The following is a 21620-nucleotide window of genomic DNA, read 5'->3' as shown; positions in this document are numbered from 1 at the left end:
GGGAAAAAATGGAAAATTCCAAAATGAAAACATATAGACATTCAGAGAGCAAATGTGGAAGAGAAAAAAAATATAATAAGAAAATTCAGATATATTCAGAGAAAAAAAAAAAAATGATGTTGCAGGTGCTAGTCACTCCCAGTATATTACCAGCCTGCAAGTACAGCACTGAGATAACTCCGTTAACAAAACAGCTGAATATGTAATTTTTAATTGGTGACTCACAATTTCTGGATTATCTGTCTCATTAAAGCTAGTTTTTGAAACCATATCATGACTGAAGAGTGCAAGAACCTATGTGCACAATCGCGAGGGTACTTCTACACAAGTATGTGCTGGGCGAGTAAGCAGGGAACTCACGAGCAATCCCCTGCAGACAGTTCACATACGGAATTCTCCAGTCAGGTACACAGCCAAAGTGATGGTCTGGCAGTGGCATAGCTCTGGCAAACAACTGGCTTTAGAATCTTATTTTGGTGTTTTATTTGAATTTCCTAATCCTCATTCTCAGGGAAATCAGAGACTGCTTGAGCAGCTCTAATGGCACCATCGCATCAAGAAAAGGAAGCTGCGATGCTGCTCTTTAATAAATCAATGCCTCTTTGGCTGCCTTCCAGACCACAAAAACACTTGGGATATCTTTGCCTACCTTTCATTTTGGGTCTTGTAGAACAATCTCCACCATCTTTATGTCTGCATATATTCTCCATAGCCCTTCTTTTGTTTCTACTTTGAGACTCACTGAACATTCCCCTTTAATAGGTCTCAGACCACATTCTTCCAGAAACCCTTAACCTTTACTGGAATCATTTGTGTATTAATGACAATTCATCAGCAAGACAACAGTTAAGGCTGCTTCAGTGTTGTCTTAATATGTGCAATGTACTAACATGTACATGTATGCCTACATGGTTCTATTTTTCAGAAGCAATATCAAAATATTTTGAGATCATTTGCAATATGTTCGGAAACTTCTGCCCATCAGTCTAAACTATGTGAGGGAACACAGGAAATATGAAGGGGAAAAAAAAAAAAAAAAAAGAGACTAGTGCCTGTTGGGAGTCTGACAGAGGGAATGTCTTCCTGTCATCTCAGAGCATAAGGTATCTGTGAATGGATCCGCAGTTATCCACGGTCTCTTCTAGTTCACAATGAACACTTAAAAGTACCAAGACTTCTCTCTACATTTAGTATTTCTTTAAACAGGCCACGGCTGTTTTTGAAGAACGGGTATTTCTAAAATAAAGCTAAGTGCAAGATGCAACTACCTGTAACAAAGTACTTGTACTTCCAGCAGTACTGCAGAGTTAAGTAGCTGTAAATCCATACTGCAGGTCAATGTACACAATATTGCTCCAAGGGACACACCGAGACAAGAGACTTCTGCATCGCTTCCCCAGTGCTAGCAGATAACAACTAGGTCACTAGACCCCTTCCAACATCCCCATAGTAGAAACAACTGTTTTTCCTGGTCTTAACAATTTTGGGAGTATGCAGCTCATTGCAAAAGGTCAAATTTGGAATACTTTTGCCTGCATGTATCAAGCATCACAAAACAGGCGAGTGCTCTGATTCTGTGCCTGCTCACAACCACCAAAAGGCCAATAAACCAACCAACCCATGCACACTACAGTCCAGCCCACTGCCTTCTGCTACCATCAGAAATTCCTTCAGCAAAGTGAAGTTGGATTCCCTGACCGTGCATTTCACCGTGACTAAATGGACTGTACATTAGACATGCCATGCTTACCTCAGACACTCTCCATTAAGGAGGAATCCAGCCTGTGCACTAAATATTTAATTTCTGTTCTGAGATGCTCTGAATCTATGTATTTTCTCTTTTCCTAAGGGGTTCATGTTTCACATCAGTTGGATACTCCTTTCCCAGCAACAAAACGTAAAGTTAACTATTTCCAACAGCAAACGCACATCTACCAACACAGAAACAAAACAAAATAAATTGCACCCTATTCTGAAGACAGTAAAATTCTGGAAATATAATCTCACTCTCAAATCAAAATATAGGTTCTTCTCTTAGCATAGACTGGAAATGCTCACTTTTGAGTACATGTGAAATCCAAGATTAACTTTTTTTTTCCTCAGGAGGGAAATTCTCCAGTAACGTCACAAGGAGTTCTTCACATTACAGTTCCGTCTTTCATCACAGACAAATCTCTAACATAGTGGTGACATTTTGATGCAGCCTGAGATCACTCCACAGTTCTGAAGCACTCCCCATGACAAAAGGTTGCTGATACTTTGAGTTGGACTAAAAGAGCATCAGCAAGTGGCACAGCAAACATCTGCTGCTTTTGTCTTCAAAGAAACCTATGCACAGAAGAAAAAGGAGCAGTGCCTCTGTGACCACAACCTCAGGTAACAATATCACTATTATTTTTCTCTGCAACTACATTAATCTCAGTTGGTCTCCACACACAAAGTAAATTGCAAAACACTGATCAAAGGCACTGCAGTGTCTTACCGCTTATTCACTGAGCAAGACCTCGCTAAACCACACTATCTTTGCAAAGTGATCATTGCAAATAAACAATATTAAAGCATTTCCAAAGACACTTTGATTTTATGACACATGAAGTGTAATGTGCCAAGATGGCAAAACTGCAAACAACATTCAGAAGTGTGTGCCTTGCTTCTATTCAGTTAATGTATCCAGAGTACACGCAGAGCAAAGGGGTAACTAGCAAGGCTTGTTTTCCATTGTGACCTGTGCATCAAACAAGAAAGTTCTAGATGAGTGGAGCTCATTAATGCAGTTCTTCACAGGCAGAGATACTCCTGACTGCAGTATCAGATTGCATACAAGCCCTTACAGACAGTCAGTGGAGATATTTTGCATTGATTCCCTCTGAGCATTCAGCTCAGATGCTCTCTGCGCAGTGAGTCTCCACATTAGCCAAATGCTCTGAGTTAAGGTCTTCTATGATTATGGATATCTGAACGTGCAAGCCAGAGCATGAACGCCTAATTCAACATATGCCAAAATTTTCTTAGCCTAAGATACATCTTTTAACACTCTATGTTTCAAGTTCCAATACTGTTTACATCCATCTGGCAAAGGAACGAATGCGCCCTCCCCTACCCCCAGCAGTAACCTAAGCAGGGAAGCGGCTGAGCCACACAACGACCAAGTGCTCCGTACAACATACTGTTGGAGGTGCAGAGCAAAGCATCAATACCAGGCTTCGCCTTCAGCGAGAGAGCAAAATAAACAGTGCAGGAAGATCTTGGTGTGCAATTTAGTTTAGAAAAACATGCAAGAAAATAAATCTGCTTTTGCTAGTTACTGTAATAATGTCAAAACTGTTTGTTTCAACAGTTTTCTCCATATTATATTGTCCTATTAATTGTAGTATGATTACATCTGCATACTTAATAAACTTCTTTTATTTTTAAAAACATCATCATTTTCTAATGCTTTCAAAGTAAATCTTGGGTGATTCTGAATCACATGGGGAAATACTGTTTTATTAAACATGTTGGAAAATCAAGGTTTTTTTTTTTTTTTTTCTTTCAGCCTTTTCTAAAGGTTGGACCAGATGATCTTGCAAGGTCCATTTCCACCTGGGCTGTTCTACAATTCTATGATTCTTCAGATTAGGAATGATAACATCCCAGGAAATATCTGAATAGCATACAAAATAGAAATTAAATTCTGTTTTCAGATCAGTTTTACTTATAATGATTCCAACTGATGGTTCCTAGACAGTCTTTGGGAGAATGATTAATAACAAAGAAGCTTTTTCCTCACAGCTGGCCACGTGGCTATATCCAGGCGAGATCTTTAACCCCCCTGACTACAGCACCATCTATCTTTGCTCTTTTGAATATGAGTACACAGAAGAGAGTGGTGTGTGACCACCTGAGCTATAATTTTTACAATGCTGTTTTCTGTGTGTAATTTATTAATATTTTTTTTTAAATTCTCAAACATTTTTGATGAGAACTTGACTAACTACAGCACTCATGTCACTGACATAACTTTTGAAATAAGTAATTGGGGAACTGTTAATAAGATTCTCAGATTTTTATTTTTTTTTGCTTCTACATTTTCAACCATGAATTATTATACCTTAAATGCATCTCAGTCTACATCACTGTGCTATTATGACAGGTTACTGAGATTTTGTTCACAAGGGACTAAAAATAACCGTTGACTGATTTTATTAAGGTTTTCAGATGCCTCTGTTATCATTGGCCTTTGGCTTTGGTGGAGAAGCAACTTTTTACAGCAAGTTTCTCAATCCCCACAATTACTCCTCATGGAGGCTAAGGTAAGAGACTTGTTTTCACTTCACCCTTCTCCCCCAAATTTCCACACAGTTCTATTTTTCTCTCCCCTGTCCTTCAAGTGTGTAGCTGCTGAAGGAGACTGTTCAGTGCCAGCAGGAGCACAACATAGCAGATAGGAGGCAGTGAAGATCTGACTAATGCAAGGAAGAATTTATCACAGGAGCATTTCAGTAGCATTTATTTATAATGATTTTTATCAGCCTTTGAACTGACTGCTGTTCACTGATCCATGAACACTATGGCCTTTTCATGTCACCTTTGGTTTCACCTACATAAAACAATTTCTGGTCTATATAGTAATTTTCCGGTATTCCCAGCTACAATTCCTGGAGAGGAAAGCATAAACTGGAAAAAAAAAAAAAAAAAAAAAAGAAAAACTACCACCACAAAAAAAAAAACCTCCTACAAAACAACGTGGGGGATGTGTGATGTGTTTATCACACTGAGGTTGAGCAGGTTATTTTAGGTGAGCTTTACAGGTTTTGCTTCTCCATCTTAAAAGGAGCACATACTTATTATAGAGAGAAAGTTAAAAAACATCAGAAAACATCTGCAGATACAAATGAAAGCCAATGTTTTTCATATAAATATGTAATGCATATCATTTAAGTCACAGAGTCCTCTAAAAATGGTACAAGTCTTTCTGATAGTTAAAGGTAACACTAAGACCATTACATATTATTTAGGGTAAGTCCCTAATACCTTTTCAAAACAAAAAAGCAGTGAAAAAACATTTTTTATTATTTTCAGTCAGAAGTGTCATAGTTTTAATGCACTGAATAAAGTATGGAAACTTTTTTTTTTAAGCCGTTAGATCTGAAAACTGTGTAGTAAACATTGCTTATTATTTTCTAAACAGAAAGAACTGCACAACTTTGCCAGCACACCACAATTGCTCTGTTCTGATGTCAATATGTGAAGAAATTATACATTTTGGATCCATAGGAGTTTAGAAAAGTTTGACTGTATTTTAGTCATTGATGAACATTCAAAATATTTTCCTCTCTCTCCCTGTAAAACAGATATTCTGAATACAAGATAATCCTAACTGAAAGAAAACCCCACAATCTATACTGGACTCCACATTTCCATCTGAGCATTTGACCAGGAAGATGATCAGCACCCTGGACATTTCAAGGGCTCTGGGAAAAGTAAGCTGGTGAATGAGTTCATAGTCTTTCCTAGATTTACAGGTTGTTGTGGTTGGTTTTTTTCTGGTTGTTTTTTCTTTTTTTTTTTTTTAATTCTATATTTAAAAAGGAAGGAAGAACACTAAATAATTACAGTAATATTCCTTTGCAGTATTTTGGATTGCTACTTTACAGGCAAATATCAGAAAATATTTTTCATTACTTTCAAGTTAAAAGGTAGCTACAACTCGATTTTAAAAACACATTTTAATAGAAGCAAGACAGTAGATGAGGTATAAGATATCTTTGACTTGGGAGCTTAGCAAGTGAGACAAACTGAAAAAAGTCAGCTACCTTTTCAAAGGTATCACCACAGAACACGCTCTAAGGTTTTTTACCTGGGCCCTGTGGCAACATCAAATGAACTCTTCTGGGAGTTTTCATTACAAAAAGTGGAAATACCAGTTACAATAGCAAGAAAAACAGAGGCGGGGGGGGGGGGGGGGGGGGGAATAAATGACCAAAAGTCTGGATTTTTTCCAGCACCTGCAGCTTTATTAGCAAGCAGAAGTGCAATACCTTCATGATTAGGAGCAAGCAAATGATTAGTTACCTGCTTCACATAAATTGAGGCATACAGTTCTGATCACCATAATTTGATGGTGAAAAATTGTGGGACTAAAACAGGAGATTAATGCAACATACCTTAAAATTCCCGGGCCATTGCATTAAGTAAGAAAGGTACACCAGAAATCAAGGATGTATATAAACTATTTGGGGCAAAGGCGGTATCTTATTCCATGCTTGTAAAATGTCTGTAATTTATGCTACTGTATAAATGATTTTTAACAATGACGAAAACACCAACAGAAAGCAGTAGTTCAGACAGTGGGGAAAAAAAGGAGAAATGAGCTGATAGCATATGAAGTGATCTACTGAATGCAGGAAAAACCAACCAAAGGAAATGACTATATCAAGGCAATAAAACTATTAATTATGTGCTCTTTGGAGGGCAGCTGCTATCAAGTAGTAAAGTGACCTTCAGATGAAGGCCACTTTTAAACTTTCAGTATTATACTCAAGAGATCTTAAGAATCCAAAGGAGGAGACAACTGCTGTATGAAAGAGAAATCCTATCAATTGCCCCAATGAACCTGTGAGCAGAGAGTACATCTGTGTTTTTGCCTGTTACCTACGGAATAACAGTCTATGTGGCACTGGATTACATATTTAGAACACATCTGTAGCCATCCCTTCACATAAGGGCTTAAGTTTCCAATATTTGTGGAGTGTGAAAAATGTCTGTGATACTTGGTACTGTGGTACTACTGAGAGACTGTTCAGTAGGGCCTGTTGTGATAGGATGCGGGGCAATGGTTTCAAAATAGAGGGAGGTAGATTTAGATTGGAAATTAGGAAAAAATCTTTCACAGTGAGGGTGGTGGAACACTGGCACAGGTTGCCCAGAGAGGTGGTGGATGCCCCATCCCTGGAAACATTCAAGGCCGGGTTGGATGAGGCTCTGAGCAACCTGACCTGGTTGGAGATGTCCCTGCTCCTTGCAGGGGGGTTGGACTGGATGACCTTTGAAGGTCTCTTCCAACCCTAACCATTCTATGATTCCAAAATCCTCTGCCTAGTGTTCTCAGAGATGGATACCAAAACAACATCAGAAGAAGAATGGAAGGTTTTCAGAATGGCATTCCACCTGCAGCAGAGACACGAAAAATACCTAAAGGCTGCTTTACTATTCCTGAAAGAATTTAAAGAAACCTGAAGTGAATGGCACCACCCATATTCAACAAAGGGAAATGCTGCAAATATTCTTTCTTCTCTTGATCAAAGGAGCATACTATTAACAGCCAGCATTTTAAGAGGGTAACAGCATCCTCACTGCGACAGGCTATGCAACTTTAAACATGAACCACAACAATTTTCCTTACCTAGCCATTGTTACTTCTAAAAATAATCACCATGGTTATTAAACAACAAATTGGAGGCCAGTGTTATCTTAAGAAAGTTACTATGCTTAGGTAGGCTCCTAAAGTATACCAGAACTGCCAGCAGGACTGAAATAGATTTTACCACATTTCTTTTATTGTCTTTTTTTTTTTTTTTTTTTTTTGGCACACATTAATTTCAAGCTAGATGAAAATTTAAAATCACATCCCTACAGTTAACTCCCATCCCCAAAAGTCTGGTGGACTATTTGCAATCCTTTTATCCTTCTTTAAATCTTAGTTCCAATATTTTTTTTTTTCAAACCATGCTGTAAATTTCTTTTTATGAAACCACTGGGAATGTAGTTTGTAAGATGGCAAGTGAGATTAAAATGGAATGAAATTAGAGTAATGTGTAATACAGACCAGAAACCAAAAATATGATGCCTTCTTTTTAATCTCTCCTGCATGTTTGTTCACCATACACCTACATGGATGATGACACATATCATTCACTGCGGGAATAACTACAGAAACTTAAGAGCATTTTCAGCCACTTGTCTAGCATGTCAAATGCAGCATCACTTAAGTGAATTCCTAAGAAAAGGATGAGTAGTAAACACACATCAGATGGATCCAACTCTACTAGTATAACTATCTTCGCTTTTTTCCTTTTAATGCTTTTTCCTTTAAAAGAGGAATGTTAACACCAGCGAGCTCCAGATCACTCTTCCAGGCAAAAATCGACACATGTTGTTTGCAAATGCATATCAAGACATTTTCAGAAGAGCAGCAGTGAAATTTTTATTAATGGTCAGAACTAGCTGCCCAGTTTTGCAGAAACACTACAAATTATTGTGCTGCTTTCTGGTAACAAGACATCACTGACTCATGAAACAAGCTTAAATACCTTTCCCTTGCCCCAGTCCAGTGTGGGAAGAGGAAAAGACTGAAAGCATAGATTCTTTGGCCAGCCACCACATTAAGTTCTGCTATGTTATCACCATAGTAAATTATTTCAGATAAATGCTCAGAAATAACATCTACTTCACAAATCACTTCCACTCTCATTTTCTTCCTCTCTCCAGTTTTTTTTTTTTTTCCTTCCCCTCAGCTCTGATGGATTAAAAATTAGCATCTGCCACTGAATCACAATTTACCTCCTCAGTGCATCAGAGGACCATTGTACACAAAAATGATCACCAGATTATTCTTAGATCACTGGAGAAAGCTAACAATGCAAAAATGAGCTTCAAAAATTTTCTTTAAAATCTTTCAAAAAACCCCATCTACACAGCTAAGCACCTTACAACCTGAGGAATTAATGCACTGAACAAAACACAAAAAAACCTAAATATTGCAAGATTATGGTTGCTTAAAAATTTATGCTGGGCATAAATGCATTTACTTTTGTTTTTCCTCTACCTGGCATAACTTCAATACATTTTTGTCTTTGTGTCACAACTTATTTCATTTAGTGTATTAAAGACAAGACAAATAGAACAAGATTGAATGCAAAGCTTACTTTTATCTCCTTGAAAATTAGAGTACTATAAAAAAATATAAGTTGATATTAAACACAACATGATAGTAAGACCCTGCCCTTCCCATATTTCAGAGCAGAGGAGGAACACTGGCTGCATATAATGCATCTTAATAATAAGTGCATGTGAAAGCAGCTGTTAATTAGAGTAACAACTAGGTCACTTAAAATTTCAGACCAAGGAAGTTAATCACACCATTTACCATTAGGCCTCACTGGTATTCACAGCAACATTTACAAACCCTCCTAACGTTAGAGTTTAAAATTGCTCTATGCCCACCTCCGAGAGCTCAGCAGGCACCACTGCTCGAGGACCACAAGCCTTTGCTTAGGTAGCGAGACTCAGGCATGTAAACACAGATGCTGAAGTTCACTTCAAACAATTACGAGGAGTTGATAACGCAAACCAATAATTTCTTAGTTGAAAGGAAGGTTGAGTAATGCTTAGAAAGGTTCAAGCTAGCCTATAAGTTTAAATAATGACCTTAGGCTATGACTTTAAAAAAATAACATCCCAGGTTAAAGTCAGAGCAGTAAGCAAGGTTCAGGCAAAGCAGTGGACAGACTTCTGAGGCTGTCACTACACTTTTTTCACAGCTTTAAGTACTACAGCTTATTTCTATCTAGGGCTGGTCTCCTCATGTTCTTCACAGCCTTAAATTACCTCTATAATTCATGTTTCAAAGTATTTTTCAGACCCAAATACAAGAAGAAAAGTGTTTTAAAATGATTTTGAGCAAGCTGTGAGTTCCGTGTTTTTACAGGTCAGTTATAACGCATCAGAATGACTATTACATTAAGCTCCACACCGCAACTCATAAAACAGCACGTGGCGGCAGGAAGGAGTCAGAGACAGGGTGTATCTGTCCAAGAAGGGATTTATAAATCAGGACTGAAGAACACAAAACAGAACGAGGAGGACTAAAGAGTATCATCGTTTCTGTTAAAGGAAATACTGACAAAGAGCAGAGAGCGATGCTGATGAGTCAATTCCCCTTTAAAGGCACATTAGTTTTCTAGTACAGCTAGATTTAAATGAAGTCAGATTAGAAAGCAAAAAGAAATTACAAGGCAGCACATGGTAATGAAAAACATTTCCAAGTGAAAGGAAAACTTAAATGTCATTAATGCTTTGGAACTTTTTTAAAAATCAGATGGAGATATACCAAAGTCAGCTTGTACTATATATCCAAATGGAAAAAAAAAAAACCCTCCAACCGGCTGTTGTAGAGATAAAATTCCCATTGCTTTCAGTATGAACTCTCGTTTACATAATTCAGGTATAAACACTACTGTCTAGCTGGGAATTGTACCAGGTTGGCAAGGCAAATAAGTTACCAACACATAGGCACTGTCCTTTTCAAGTCTTGAGCACAAAAGGATTAAAATATATAGAATTCTTAAATTATTAGACTTTTCATTGTAAATATAATGTAGAATAGCTAGAGGCTCCAATATGAATAAAAGTTGCATTACTCTAAATGCTTCATTCCACAACAGTGATTATCTGCTTTGCATTTAGAATTTAAAAGCCAATGAAAAAAAAGATAAGAGGTGAGAAATGTCTGAATAAATGATTATAGTAAGACTTGGATATTTCTTTCTATAGTCACAGAACATCTAATTATTTATTGCCACTATTATGCTTTAATAGTGCCTTTCTTAACATGTCTTTCTTTTGGAACTTCTTTAGGACTTGTAGCCTAAGGAATGACTAGGGAATTAAAAAAGGACACTGGCACACACGTTGTCATCTTAGGCTTGGCACAGAAGGTGGAAGATAATATGTCGTTTCTATTCCATTATTAGATGATCTAAGGATAATCTAGTTTTAACTCAGTTTAACAAACAGAAATGTATGTTGGCATTCTCCTGTTTTAATCCTGTTCTCTTGTTATATTTCAGTTCTTTCCATCAGGATGAAATTATAGTTGGTTGTGAAGAGACTGCCTCACATCCAGGTCTCCACTGTAGGTCACAAACCCCAAAAGAAAATCTTGCAGGCCTGAAAAATCTAACTCAGCCAAACAAACATTTCTGAGCACTGCTCAGTTAGGAAGCCAACCTAAAAGTAACTGAATAGCCACATTACACCCTGAGAGTGTTGAACCTGGCAGCGGGGGGCTGTTACCAGCACGACTATGGAGGGTCAAAAGGCTCCTGCACTGAACCAGGACCAAAACATCTCCACACAGTGTGCTGACACATCGCTGTGACCCTGCATCACAGCAGATGAGCTGTCGTAAACTAGAAAAGATTCTGGGCACCGGCAAAGGTTTGGGCATTTGAAGACCAGGCAAGGGAAAAGGAACGACTCTGCTGTGCTTGGCACTGTAACTGTCGCTCTCACTGTACCTGTCTGTGTGAGACTTCATGGTGGCTGCACTTCTTGTACTACAGCCACCAGCTCTAACCCTGTGGGGTGGTGTACCGCTTGCATTGCATCTCAGCCTCAGGAACAGAGTTCACACTAATAACTGTAGTTCATTAACAGGGACATCACCACAGTAGTGGAAGGAGATGTACCTAGTCTTAGCAGGTCAGAGATGTGGTTTTTCCCTAAGCTGTTGTGAAAAGTCACATTTTATTATGACACAAAGGCATCATAAGCACTGAGCTCATTGTTAGAAGTAAATATGTAATACTGGAACAGAAAGATACATGAAAGTTTTACTGCATCACATCACACCCACTGCTTAGAAAAATCACACATATTTACTTGAAGAAAGAGCTGGGAGCCTCCTCCTGTTATATTTCAAAACACAATTTTTCTTCATTCAAAGTTGAAAACCTAATAAAAACAATAAAACCAAATGAAAACTTCCTTTGTTCTCATGGCATTGCCACCTCTTGAAAAGATTGTCTTTCAGGTACTATTGCAATATTTTAACTTTGACAGCTGCTCTGTTGAGACATCGCTACTGATAAAACCAAGCTTTGTCAGTTCTGCTTCAGTAAAACAGCAATGCAGTCACATACCAGCAAGAAAGAATCAAGGACAACTTGTGATGCACCATTCTTGTTACCAACAATCCCATTGCAAACGTCATGAAGACCAGCTAAAGCATCTAGATAGGTTGATGAAGTTAATCTAATGAGTGGATGAATGTTTAAGAACGCCGCACAATGTATTTTAGGACTAGAGTATATTCTTTATATTTACAAGTCATCCAGGCACTGCTGATGCTTAGTAAACTGCAAACAAAAAATGCTGCTTTTTCTATTTCCAGTAACATTCTTGCTTGCATAACAACTTACACTTCATTCAGGGCTGCCCCTCCCTCTATACCTGCATATGGGATTTCAAGGAAATATCCATTATGTGGCATCAATAAATGTAGGTCTATTAAGCAACACCTGGATGATCCAAAAGCTTCCCTTTTTTTTTCCCTCCATTTAACAGAAACTCTTATGCCTTTCCAAACTAATACGAGAATCAGTTAGTTGAACAAGGAAATACGCATGATGAAAAACCATACAAAGAGAGATGTAGTATAAGTAGCATTTAAAGGGAGCAGGGATGAAAACCTGTTTAGAACACTGACACTGTAACACAGGAAACGGGAAAACAAAATTTAGGTCAGCAGCCCGGGTTCAACATCTCCATCTTGTGTAGAGGTTGCACACCACCAATACACACACTAATGTATTTGGACTTTTCTGCCACTTCCCTCACATTCTTAGCAGTGATTTCTTTCTGAAAGCACACATACTATAAAAATCCAAAGGATTGTTTCATCTCATCTGAAACAATCTGGTAGTGGAGAAAGTCTGAGAAACGTAATGCCCTTTACCACTACTAAATCTTAACATGGCGCATAGCAAGAGCACACTGACTGTCGAGAGATCTCCCGTAAAGAAGTATTTACTGCCAAACCTCACTAAATTATGGAAGAAAAATCTCTATCTACTCTAACTGTTTTATACTGAGATATGTACAATATTTACCAATAAGCAACAAATGAGCTAAATATGTTCGTCTTAAATAAAGTAATCCATCTGTCAGTAGCACAAACTAGGTTCAGCTTATGTTTTAAAGAAACAGAATATTTTGCATATCATGGCACTTACCCTTAGCTGTTCTCTTTCACAACTCATCTGTTGCTTTGAACTCTACAAGAGGAAAAAAGAAAACAAAACCCAACAACTTTGAAAGCACAGCATTCTTGCCACAACAAAGCTGCTATGTCTACGTATCGTACACAAACAAATATTGGAAGCACAGCCTCGAGTCTGAACACAGTATTCTATCTGGGTTCTAGACAGAATCATTACTGCAAGAGAGTATCATTTCTTTAACTTACTATTCTAAATTTGCAAAGGTCAAAAGCAAATTAACACCAGAACCCATGACAAGTCTGAAGTACAACAGCATTTCTGAGAATGTAAAGCTCTCATTGGACGTTCCGTTGAGGAAAAAGCAATCCCCTTTTTCTGTTCTATCACAGGTCTTGTTATAGTTCTGAATATCCCACTAAGATTCCATGATATATTCACAGCACACCTTAAAAACAATGATATAGAAGCTTCAAGAAGTGATGATACTATTCCTATGACAACTTCCAGTTCTGATCTGGTGTAAAAATCACTCTGAAGAATATTTAATTCCAATGCATATTTTTTCCCATACTGCTGTCTTTATGTTCTGCTAGGTTTATGAGAAACGCTCTGAGAGTTTGAGAGCTGGTTGCTCAGCAAAATCTCACAGCTCTGACAGCAGATGCGAGTAATCGGTCAATGGCAGCACAATTTGTGAAGCCAAAAAGAAAGGGGCTCCTCCAGAAAGAGCTCAAGAGACTAAAGAGCAGCACTGAAACACGCCATTCCCTAGTTTGCTTTCTAGCTCCCTGGTTTCTAACTCAATCCTGCCACCAGCACTCTTGAACAGAACTTTACAAGCCCTGCTCAGGTGCTGAGGGGAAGGCACTCAGATGTTGCTTTGTCCAACCTGTGGTGAGAGGTTTTTTTGTTTGTTTGGGTTTTGTTTTGAAAAGAAAGTATGCTTAGGATTATTTTTAGAATCATTAGTGAGTATCATTAGCATAAAAGTGTAATCACTGCCATTTCCACAGTTAATGTACAGGGCAAATACAACTCACAAAATATGAAAAAGAAACCTGATGCAAGGTTTTCTGAGGAGATTTTCAGAGGTTCAGAGTACACTTTTCACTACTTTGTACTTACAAAAAGTTAAAACATGAACCAATACTCATTTATATTAGATATTTTTACTCTGTTGTGATGATGAAAAGGGGAACCTCTAAGGCAAAGGTAGGTGACTTAAAAAAAAAGAATAGCCCGTTTTTTTAACACAGAAAAATGAGTCCTAATGAATAAGTTACAAGCTAAACCTTCTATATACATATAGCAGAAGTTTTACAACAAAGTCCTGCATGCAACTACAAATTTAACAGCAACAAATGCTCTTCTGATGTGAAAATCATGAAGTTCCTTCCTCTTAAAATTCTCTAGCAGGGAACAAAAGGTAAAGGATTTCAGCATAGGTCTGTGTCATGATTTAGCCCCACTCAGCAGCTAAAATACCACACAGTTGCTCACACCACCCCCTCCTTGGGATATGGAGGAGAATCAGGAACCACACTTTAAAGAACCACAGAAGAAAATAAAACAGATGGAAAACAAAACCAGTAACAGAAAACACCGAAGCACATCACTCACAGCACACCAGCTCACCATGGATCCTGATGCCCAGCTCCCTCCCCAGCAGCAAAAGCTGCCCCCCAGCCCCATCCCCACTTTATACCCTGAGCAGGGGGTCACAGGGTGTGGAGCAGACCTGGGGCCAGTTTGGGTAACCTGTCCCAGCTGTGTCCCCAGCCACAGGGGCCACCAGCTCCAGCTCCTCTCTCAGCTCAGGTGAAAATTAACTCTGTCCTAGCCAGAACCAGGACAGTCTATTTACAATCTTCTCTTAAAGAGTAAAATTAAGTACAGCTGAAGTGACTATCTCTTGCAGACTAGTGATTCCATTTTTCAAAGTTCATGCCTCACACTATCTATAAATTACTTTAAGGTTATATTAGTCTGCATTATAAATGTGCTTATATAAGTCTCAAGAGTTATTTTTAGATCTGAATCTGCTCTCAATGCATCTATTCATATTGTTAAAAAACCCACAAAATAGAATAGAACGTTGCAGTTGGAAGGGACCTAAAATGATCATCTAGTCCAAGTCTGAAGTGAGTTTGGGTTTTTTTTTTTGTTTGTTTGTTTGGGATTTTTTTAACCTCTTATTATTTAGGTTTTTCTCTGTGTAAGCCTCCACTAGCAAAAATTTTCACTTCAAGTTTCAGAAAAAAAAAAAAAATACTTGAAATATGAATAGTTGATTTAGACAATGGTCCTCTACATTTTAAAACAAGTTTAAAATCATAATCATCTAAAGTTACCCACTCTTTGACTGTCTGTAGGATATATTCTATAAACATAACACTACTACCTTATTCAGTTTTGTCCTGAACAGTCATAACACAAGACAGATATCACTACATTTTTTTCAGTAGATAAATGGGTGCACAAAGAAATGAAGACAGTCATTTGCCAAACTAATAGCACATGGGCTCCACTTAGCAAACTGAACATCATCCAGAATCATTTGTCATTAACATTTCACTGGTCTGCTTCTTTGGATAAGGCTGCCAGTCTTACACTCTGTAATTTGGTTCCAGATGTACCAGCTACTTTTCTAGAAGAAATGTTCAACCTCTACCATTAATACCAGTATTTCTCAGGGGTCTATTCAGGCATTTGAAAAAAAAAAAAAAACAACAACAAAAAACCAAAACAAACAAAAACCAAACAACACTGATTAATTGAGGAAAACAAAGGGAAAAAAGGAGAACATAATAGAACATGCAATGCATTTCAGAATGCACGAATATTGTGACTGCATTATATTTAATTTGACGTAATTTTATCCAAGTAGTTTATTTTGCATCTCTTGTCAAATTCACCTGTTTTCTCCCATGAGATTACTAGACAGCATAACGTGCCTGCAGAACAAAGAAGAACTGTAATCTCTGTAGGTATTAACTACTATTAATATATCATTAGTACTAGTAATAATAATTTTAAAAGCTTCAGAAGAAACCAAAAATATAACCATGTAGAAAAGAGGTTCAGCATAGAAATCAACAGGAAATAAGATTTACTGGCATTCTGTCTTCAGACAGAAAGGTGACAAAGGTGGCTTAAAATAAGGAAATATATCTAGACAATATATCTAGACAATATATCTAGAACAAGCAGGAAGACCAGCATACTTCTGCCTGGAAAAGAGAAGCCGGAAGCAGGTGTCTATGAAATCATAAATAACATGGAGATGGAAAAGCTGGAATGATTGCCTCCTCTCTCTTCCAAAAAAATCCAACCAGATAAAACCAGCAAATGAAAATAATACGTGGCCAGTTCAAACTAAACTAAATAAAAAGATAATTCTTCATACAATGTGTAAATAAAGGAGTAGGTGCTTATAGAAGATGATCAAATGCACAGACAACACCTTTGCCACACAAAGTTCCTGGAGGCTGGAAGAAAACTCTGGAGGTGCTTGCTTTGCTCCCCTCTTCCACAGCCATGCGTAAAGACGGCACCTCAGACTCACAGACCTGCGGTCTGGCTCAGAACAGCCCGGTTCATGGACACCAGTAACATGCACGCTTCCAATAACACTGGGTGTGTGGAAACCAAAGGTGGGGGGGTGGGGTGGGTGGTGAATTTCAGAACGGAAGACACGTAAAATTTGTAAAAATACAAACAAAAAACTGTATCAAATATTTTTGGAGTGGAGCAAGGGTTATAGTTATTGTCTATTTAAGCAGATAATTCATTCTGTGTTTTAATTAGTCATCTATAAGGCCATGTGCTACTCTAATTTTAAACATAAAATTGACAAATGTCTAACATCACCAAAACAGGAAATGTTATTTAAGATTGAAAAGAAGTATTTAGGAACAGTGGGAGAAGACAATAGAGAGGTAAAGAATGAATAACAATGATGTTCAAATCAGGAGAGGATGACTGTGTTTTAACATCCAACTGCCACACCGCATCTGCCAGCAAAACAAATAGAACAAACCCATCCATTTATTTTAAAACAAACAGTTTTCATATGAACGTGAGAGTTGTATTTTAAAATATATTCTGACTCAATCTACCACCACATCCATGGTGCTCTGGTTACTAAAAGAAATGGTACAAGACAATAAGGGCGACACGCAGGACACACCAATGGCGGTAACTTCCTCTGCTCAAAGTTCAGAGAATGGTTGATTCCAAACTGTGGGTTTTAGCTGTAATAACAAAATCCATCTCGGTGATGGCTTCCCTCAGAGAGGGAACTTCCATGTGGCTAGCTCCCTCATCACCCCTCATATGAGAAGCTGTCCAGAACAGAAGCAGCAGAGCTCAGTCATAACGTATTATTACAATAAGATTAAAAAGAAAAAAAAAATAATGAAATAAACCAAACTTCACTTAATGAAAAAAAAAATTTTATAATTTAAACAATGATGCCATCTACCTATCTGTCTATCTCTCTATTTATCAGTTCAAGTTTATTAAAATACATCTGGGAAAGGCTCATTTGGGCACAAGTGGCTTTCTGTGCAGCTAACCAGTGCCAGCTTTGCTCTCTCATTTTGTCTTTTTTGCTATCTGTGCCAGTTTAAGAGAAACATCCTGACAGTACTAAGCACTTAAGGGAAAACATAAATAATGCATTTAAAACATGTAAACCTGTACAGATAAATGAGAAAAACTGAAAGCCATAACATATTTAATTAATGATCAAGAGACCTTAGAAGCAAACCTTGTGCACATCCTGCCATTTTAAATACAGTGCTTCTCAATCCTAAATTTACTTGGTTATGTGTCTGAATTGAACCATATGCAATGAACTATTTATTTCTTTTAGCTCAAGACTGCATGAAAAACCCGGTCAATATGTTGAGTGTCATTATGTCAAGGGCTCACATACTAGAGTTTAGTGGTACAATGCCTAAAATATTGATTTTCTTTACAGGATTTAATCAAGGAAATTTTTTTAAAGAACTTGAACAATAGTTCAAGACCACAGGTCTTTTTTATAAGACAACAGTCTCGTAAGACACATGTTGTCAGGCTCCATCATGTTAAACAAAAAAAAAAAGACCCTTTGGAAATACTGTGCAACCTCCTGGTGTCATTTTCTGTGAGTTCATGAACATGAATAGTACTGGAAATATGTTTTGTTTTCTATACATCACAGTAGCAGGTGGGAGACTTAAGATCTTCTACATGTACTTTTCAGTCATCCTCTCTTCGTAAGGACATGCAAGCCCTAGCTCTGAAAAAAATGAAACACAGATTGAAAACAGGACCCATCTATGGATGCAATGGACAGGCTTGGAGGGCAGCAGTATCACTCAAGTTGATAAGGCATACCAGCAGTCCACTTGGAGAGATTTTTGGTTTTAATGCTAAGTTTACGAACTGTCATTTTAAAGAAAGGGTTTAGGTGACAGAGCAAAGAGAACAATATAAGGGTGACAGGATTATTTACAGAAAGTATCTGCTTAAAATGTAAAAGAAAACCCATGTTTGTTACAGTACAACGTTCCCAAGTATTTGTTTTGCATTTACAAATCCAAAATACTTTCAGGACTGAAAGGGTCATTTGAAATGGAGCACAGTCCCAGTGGTTGAAAGACAGCGAGTGAACAGCTGAAGTCGTTTATATTCTACCTATTTTACCACAAACAAACACTTGTGGTAAATGGAATTCGCCTGAAATCTAAAAATGTGTATATAAAGCCATTCTGTTTCCAGTGAGCAGTCACACCAGAATTACTTATCCATAATCTTCTGTGCAGCTTAAGGTATCTACTTTAAAAGTACTTTGAGAAAAGGCCTTCCAACATTTTTGTTATCCTTCTTCCACCTTAGAAATACAATGCAAATGTGATTACTTGCATTGTAACAATATGATTGTTTTGATTAGGAAATAACAGTTTACAGTCAAAACCTAAGTATGGACTGCGGAGCATAAGAGTCAGATCCAAAAGACTTGGCACTGATCACAGCCACAGTACTTTTACCAGAATGTAACTTCACAATTAGAAACTGCTTATTTTTCTGATGAAGGTCTCATGTTTCTCCTAATTCACACAGAGCTGAAAAGAAAATAGCTGAAATAAAACCATTGATTACTCCATCACAGTCACACCAGTTGTATTTCACTGGATACTATAAGACAGTCCATACTGTCTCATACTGTTTGCAAAATCCATCAGTGTTTTCTCTCATTAGATACCCATCTGACTGTAAAAGTCTTCTCAAAAATTAAATGCTTGAGTTTCTTCCTTGCCATGTTGCACAAAAATACTGTGCCACACAAGGAGATCGACCACACACTGCCACCTGATGTATTTCGTGTGGAAACAGTCACTTCCCTTGCATCATTTTATTACATATTAGTTCTCATTATCTCTTTGCCCCACAGAATTCAGAAGAAATGATGCTTCAAGTTACTTAATATGCAGAGAGAGTATGGGTTTGTACATAAATGTATAAATAATGTTTGTATTAATTTAGAATGGATTCTCAGTAGTACATCTGAAAACCCAAAACACAAATGAAGAAACAACGTCCATCCCAAGAGCTCATATTGTCACAAAGTAGAGTCTGATGGGTCCACACACAGAAGACTCCTTAAAATTATCAGTAACTGCATAAACTCATAGGATGATTTCAACTGGAAGTGGGTTTTTCAGAGCCTTTCGTAGTGACTTACAACATCATCAAGAGGCTCTCAAACATAAAATCCAGAATACTTCTTCTTCAAGGAGTAACTGGGAGCATCCTCCTATTCTTCCATAAGCTGCTTGCATTTTTTTCTACATATGACTCCTGAAAGCCCCCAAATGTTAAAGAGTCTAACGAGATGATGTGCTGAAAACCTATAGACTTTTGTGTACATTGTGTTACTAACACAAGGGGGTACACAGCATATATATCTATGCATATGCAAATCTTTCCAGAACAGAGAGCTTCGGGTTTCTCTTGGCCAAGTATGCATGTTTGCATGCACAGAATTTTAATTTCGTGAGGTTTTATTACAACCATCAGTTATTGTGCTATAGCAGTAACTAGAGGGACTGATTTATTTTCAAACGCCCTTGGCTTGGTATCGTATATCGACTAGTGCTGCTGTCATAAATATATTTGGGTGAAGAACTGTCTACAATTCTGTGTGCAATACTAAGCAGAGTTAAGGTTTCAAGTGTCACATACAAGTGGGTTTATTTCTACTGGAAGAAACAGGCAATTATTATGGCCCATTGAGCTCAGATTAAGCATTTCCATCAAAAAAAAAAAAAAAAAAAAGAAAAAAAAAAGAAAAAAGAGCCTAGTGCTACAATCCTTGTAAAGCTGTAAAATGCAAATGGAGACCATCTCATCTTCCATAAAAAAATAATCTACGGGTTTACAGGCATTTCTCCTTCTCCTTTTCTTCTTACCATCAAATTAGCAAAATATTCCAAACAGGATTATTTTTAAGACAAAAAAAAAAGTAGAAAATCTCCAAAAATAAAACAGAAAGACTGTAAAAAAAAAAAGTGTTATATTAAAACAGTTTGTAGGGAAATACAACAATGTAGTGTAAAATAACTCCTTCAATCAATTGATAAAACCATAAGTCCAATTTTCACCTTTTCTTGGCTTCAGGCTAAGACAGTTTTTATTTCAGCAAGATTATCTACACTGCCTGACCAACACTGTTACCTAACAAATACACTTTTTGGGAGTTTGAGGGGGGTTTTTTTTGTTTGTTTGTGTGGGGTGGTGTTTTTTTTTGTTTTGTTTTGTTGTTTTTTTTTTTAATAGCCTTAGTTATATGCCCAAAGCGTGCTGCAGATTACGAAGAAAGATGCCTATGTCATGGAATTTGCCTTTGGCTCCCTGAGAGTATTCAAGGAAGCTTGAAGCTCTTCATTTTCCCACACTCCTTAAAGTAGAAGACCTGCGAGGTGGCTTAACACCAGCCAGCACCACAGCTTTTCCTGCGTTCCCCCATCATATCCTATTGCATAAGTAGTTCCCTGGTTTTTCACAAAAAATTTTAGGAACTGTGGGTCTCTAGGATACCCTTGTGAAAAGTACCATGAAGACAAAAACCTGATCTATGTTTGTTTTGTGTCTAATGGAGGTGACTAACCCTTGAACATTAAGGCACTGGTGCATTTTTATTGGAAACTACTTTGCAGTATATTTTAATATAAACTAGGAAAAAGGTCTCTAGGAAAAATATTTGTTGCAAGTACCATTCTAGAAAAACACTTGTGCAGTAAAGCCTCAAAATTAAATTCTGCATGCATGTTCTGCATGGAACAATCCCATGAGAAACTTTATCCATACTTAGTATTCAAACACAAACTCCTTTATACATAACAGACCAGCTATAGCGCAATTTATTTAATTTCCCTGCATAACACAGTAAGTATTATAAGGAATAATCAGAAGGCAAAGTCACTGTACTAAAAAGAATAAATGGACACTATGAAAAATGTAATTAACCACACTGTGATGTTAAAGCAACAACCAGTATAGAATTACAAATATGTTATCTTAGAATGCAAACACTACCAGACCCAGCCTGGCCTATTACATGTGTTACACTGTTTACTGCAGCAAAAA

General features: G+C 37.5%; 1 protein-coding gene across 25 annotated transcripts in view; it reads right to left on the bottom strand.

The window, feature by feature from the left end:
- The window catches only part of RBFOX1 (RNA binding fox-1 homolog 1), a 968785-nt gene that overhangs the window by 371422 nt on the left and 575743 nt on the right, over positions 1-21620 (bottom strand). The window contains exon 4 of one of the 25 annotated variants that reach the window (XM_086759491.1): positions 12996-13037. The exons of 23 other annotated variants lie outside the window; for them this stretch is intronic. In XM_086759491.1, coding sequence (XP_086615617.1) covers positions 12996-13037 — 42 coding nt within the window. Of the gene's footprint in view, positions 1-2058; positions 2198-12995; positions 13038-21620 lie in introns of those variants that run through there. One more of the 25 variants, XM_086759515.1, reaches the window with a different exon arrangement.

This window comes from Chlamydotis macqueenii, chromosome 15, assembly GCF_036417535.1.
Source record: "Chlamydotis macqueenii isolate bChlMac1 chromosome 15, bChlMac1.mat, whole genome shotgun sequence".
Classification (NCBI taxonomy): Eukaryota; Metazoa; Chordata; class Aves; order Otidiformes; family Otididae; genus Chlamydotis; species Chlamydotis macqueenii.
Note: the sequence above shows the minus strand (reverse complement) of the source record. Positions and strands in the feature narration are given on the sequence as shown.